This window comes from Tetrahymena thermophila (assembly GCF_000189635.1).
Source record: "Tetrahymena thermophila SB210 genomic scaffold scf_8254543, whole genome shotgun sequence".
Lineage (NCBI taxonomy): Eukaryota > Ciliophora > Oligohymenophorea > Hymenostomatida > Tetrahymenidae > Tetrahymena > Tetrahymena thermophila.
This window is the reverse complement of record NW_002476315.1, coordinates 1-3466: the sequence shown is the minus strand read 5'-3', so window position 1 is coordinate 3466 and position 3466 is coordinate 1. Positions and strand designations below refer to the sequence as shown.

Below are 3466 nucleotides of genomic sequence, written 5' to 3'. Positions count from 1 at the left end.
ATCATCAGAAATCTATTTGAAAGACAACTAATCTTTTTGATTTAAGACACTTGCTTATAACATTGAATTTTTATGTTTCATTGATTTAGTTAAAACTACAATAATAAATTTGTGTAAATTTTAAATAAAAAAAAATTTTAAGCTCAAAATTATTTCTTAAATTGATAGGATTAATAAATAAAATAATATAAGTGGAATAAAAAAGATAATAAAAAAAATCAAATAAAAGCTAAAAAATAAATTCAAAGTGCTTTTTTGTTTTATCTTCATTTTTATAGTTAAAAATATCACAATCCATAAAAAATAAACTGTTTTTACGCAAGCCCAAGAGTTAAATTTGAGAGATTAATGCAATTTGCTAAAGCAGAACATAAGCCTATAGCACCTTCACCACGAATTTAATTATCACTTTTTAAATATTGAAGAAAGGAAAAAATGAAGAAAAAATATGAAATAATAAGATTAATTAATAATAAAAACAAAAGTTGAAAATAAAATGATGAGGGAGTTAAATTAACAAAAAGAGAAAAATGCAAGCAAGCACAATAAAAAAGAAAAAGAAAAAAGAACTTTATTAATAAACTGTTTTTACGCAAAGCCAAGAAACAAATTTTAGAGATTAGTGCAATTTGCTAAAGCAGAACCTAAACTTGATGCACCCATTACACCAATTTAATTGCGACTTTTTTAATATGAAAGAAAAAATATATAATTAAATAGTTAATTAGTAGGAAAAATGAAGAAAAAATATGAAATAATTAGATTAATTAATTATTAATAAAAGCAAAAGTTGAAAATAATTAAAAAAGAAAGAAGAAAAAAATGCAAGCAAGCACAATAAAAAGAAAAAGAAAAAAGAGCTTTATTATTTTAAATTTGTTTTTATAATTATAATTATCACAATCAAAAACAAATAAACTGTTTTTACATTAAGCCAAGAGTCAAATCTGAGAGATTAACGCAATTTGCTAAAGAAGAACCTAAGTCTGATGCACCAATTGCACCAATTTAATTGCGACTTTTTAAATATTGAAGAAAAAATATTAAATTAAATACTTAATTAGAAAGAAAAAATTAAGAAAAAATATGAAATAATTAGATTAATTAATAATTAATAACAAATGCAAAAGTTGAAAATAATTAACAAAGAAAGAAGAAAAAAATGTGAGTAAAATAAAAAGAAAAAGAAAAAAGAGCTTTTTTGTTTTTAATAATTTATATTTAAAAATATCACAATCCAAAATAAATAAACTGTTTTTACTCAAGGTAGAGTGTCAAATTAGAGAGATTTTTGCAATTTGCTAAACCAGAACCTAAACCTGATGCACCTTCATCACCAATTTAATTGCTACTTTTTAAACATTTTAAAGAAAAAATATTAAATAATAAGATTAATTAATAATAAAAGCAAAAGTAAGTTGAAATTTATTAACAAAAAAAGAAGAAAAAATGCAAGAAAAAAGAAGAAAAAAATGAGCTTTATTATTTTAAATTTGTTTTTATAATTAAAAATATCACAATCCAAAACAAATAAACTGTTTTTACTAAAGGTTAAGAGCCAAATTTGAGAGATTAATGCAATTTGCTAAACCAGAACCTAAGCCTGATGCACCTTTATCACCAATTAAATTACCACTATATAAATATTGAAGAAAAAATATATAATTAAATAGTTAATTAGAAAGAAAAAATGAAAAAAAATACGAAATGATAAGATTAACCAAAAGTTAGTGAATAAATTAATTACCTAAAAATAAAATATAAAATAAACAAATAAAAATATATAAATCTATTATAAAAAATATTATTTATAAGATATATTCTGAGTGCATTTATATGTGCGAGTATTTCTATTCTATTCTATCACGAATTTTATTGCAACTTTTTAAACATTGAAAAAAAAAAATATTATTAAATAGTTAATTAGAAGGAAAAAATGAAGAAAATATTTGAAATAACAAGATTAATTAATTAATAATAAAAGAAAAAATTGAAAATAATATGATGAGGGGATTAAATTAACAAAGAAACAAGAAAAAAATAAAAGAAAGCACAATAAAAAGAAAAAGAAATAAGAGCTTGATTATATTAAATTTATTATTTTAATTAAAAATATCACAATCCTAAAAAAATAAACTATTTTTACCCAAGGTCAAGAGTCAAATCTGATAGATTAATGCAATTTGCTAAAGCAGAACATAAGCCTGATATACCTTCATCACCAATTTAATTTTACCTTTTTAAATATGGAAGAAAAAATATATAATTAAATAGTTAATTAGAAGGAAAAAATGAATAAAAAATTTGAAATAATAAGAGTAATTAATTAATAATAAAAGCAAAAATTGAAAATAAAATAATGAGTTAAATTAATAAACAAAGAAGAAAAAAAACCTGCAAAACAAAAAGAAAAATAAAATAAATCAAATAATGAAATAGATTTAATCCTTTAAATTAATTTTTACAATTAAAAATATTACAATCCAAAACAATAAACTATTATTATCTAGTCTAAATATTATAGCAAAAATGAAGAAAAAATAAATAAATAATTAAAAATTGAAATTAAGTTAAAATAGCTAAAAACTTTTAGTTTTAATAAAAATTAATGAATAATGACGATAAATTCTTTATTAATAATAATAAAAATAATATTTATAAATTAAATATACTATAGATCAATATGGAGAATCTAATGAGATAAAAGTGAAGAGTTTAAAAACTTTTTTTATTAAAATATATAAATTTAAATGATATTTATAAAAAAATAAATAATTACTTCTTCTAATCTCTTGTAATAATTAATTTATTATATCATTTATTTTCTTTTTTCAAAAATATTGAATAAGCAATTTATGGAATTTAATAATTATAAATGGATAAAAAGAACAAATAAAATTTAATAATTAATTAATTATCAAATATTAATTTATAAATTTGCTTTTAAGAAGAGATATCACAGAAAAATTAATTAATATTCACTAATCTTAATATTTGTATTTAAAATTTTTTTTTTAAATATAGTAGGAATTAGAGATATACAGTTAGTTAGTCATATTTAAAATAATAAGAGTAAGTAATTAATGTTTCCTAGAATAATTTAATGAAAATTTATAAGTAGATCGTATTGATAAAAAAAAATAAAGTAAATAATTTAAGGATGAAGATAAATTTAAAATATTTTTTGAATAAAACTAAAAATAAAACAAAAAATACTACACAAGTAAACATAACATTTTTAGCATTTATATAATTTATAAAGAAATAATATAACACTAACAGGTTCAAATTATTTGATTGTTTTTGGAGAAACCATAGGGTTACTTAAGAGGAATTAATTTATTTAAGTAAATTTAATTTTTTTATTTTTATAAATAATTTATCAACTTACAAAAATAAATATGAATGATATTTATAAATATAAAATCAATAATAAAATCTATCTATCTATCAGTTTATATTATAG

General features: G+C 18.3%; 1 protein-coding gene across 1 annotated transcript in view; it reads right to left on the bottom strand. All coding sequences in view use genetic code 6, as the record gives it.

Moving 5' to 3' along the window:
* Positions 1–2818, bottom strand: part of TTHERM_00897120 (kinase domain protein) — a gene marked incomplete at both ends in the record, with an annotated part of 6774 nt that extends 3956 nt beyond the window's left edge. Inside the window, 8 exons of the mRNA XM_001021756.4 lie at positions 319–408; positions 593–682; positions 929–1018; positions 1262–1351; positions 1546–1635; positions 2147–2236; positions 2673–2722; positions 2780–2818. Of these exons, the coding sequence (XP_001021756.4) occupies positions 319–408; positions 593–682; positions 929–1018; positions 1262–1351; positions 1546–1635; positions 2147–2236; positions 2673–2722; positions 2780–2818 (629 nt within the window). The remainder of the gene's footprint in view (positions 1–318; positions 409–592; positions 683–928; positions 1019–1261; positions 1352–1545; positions 1636–2146; positions 2237–2672; positions 2723–2779) is intronic.
* Positions 2819–3466: the final 648 nt, after the last annotated feature.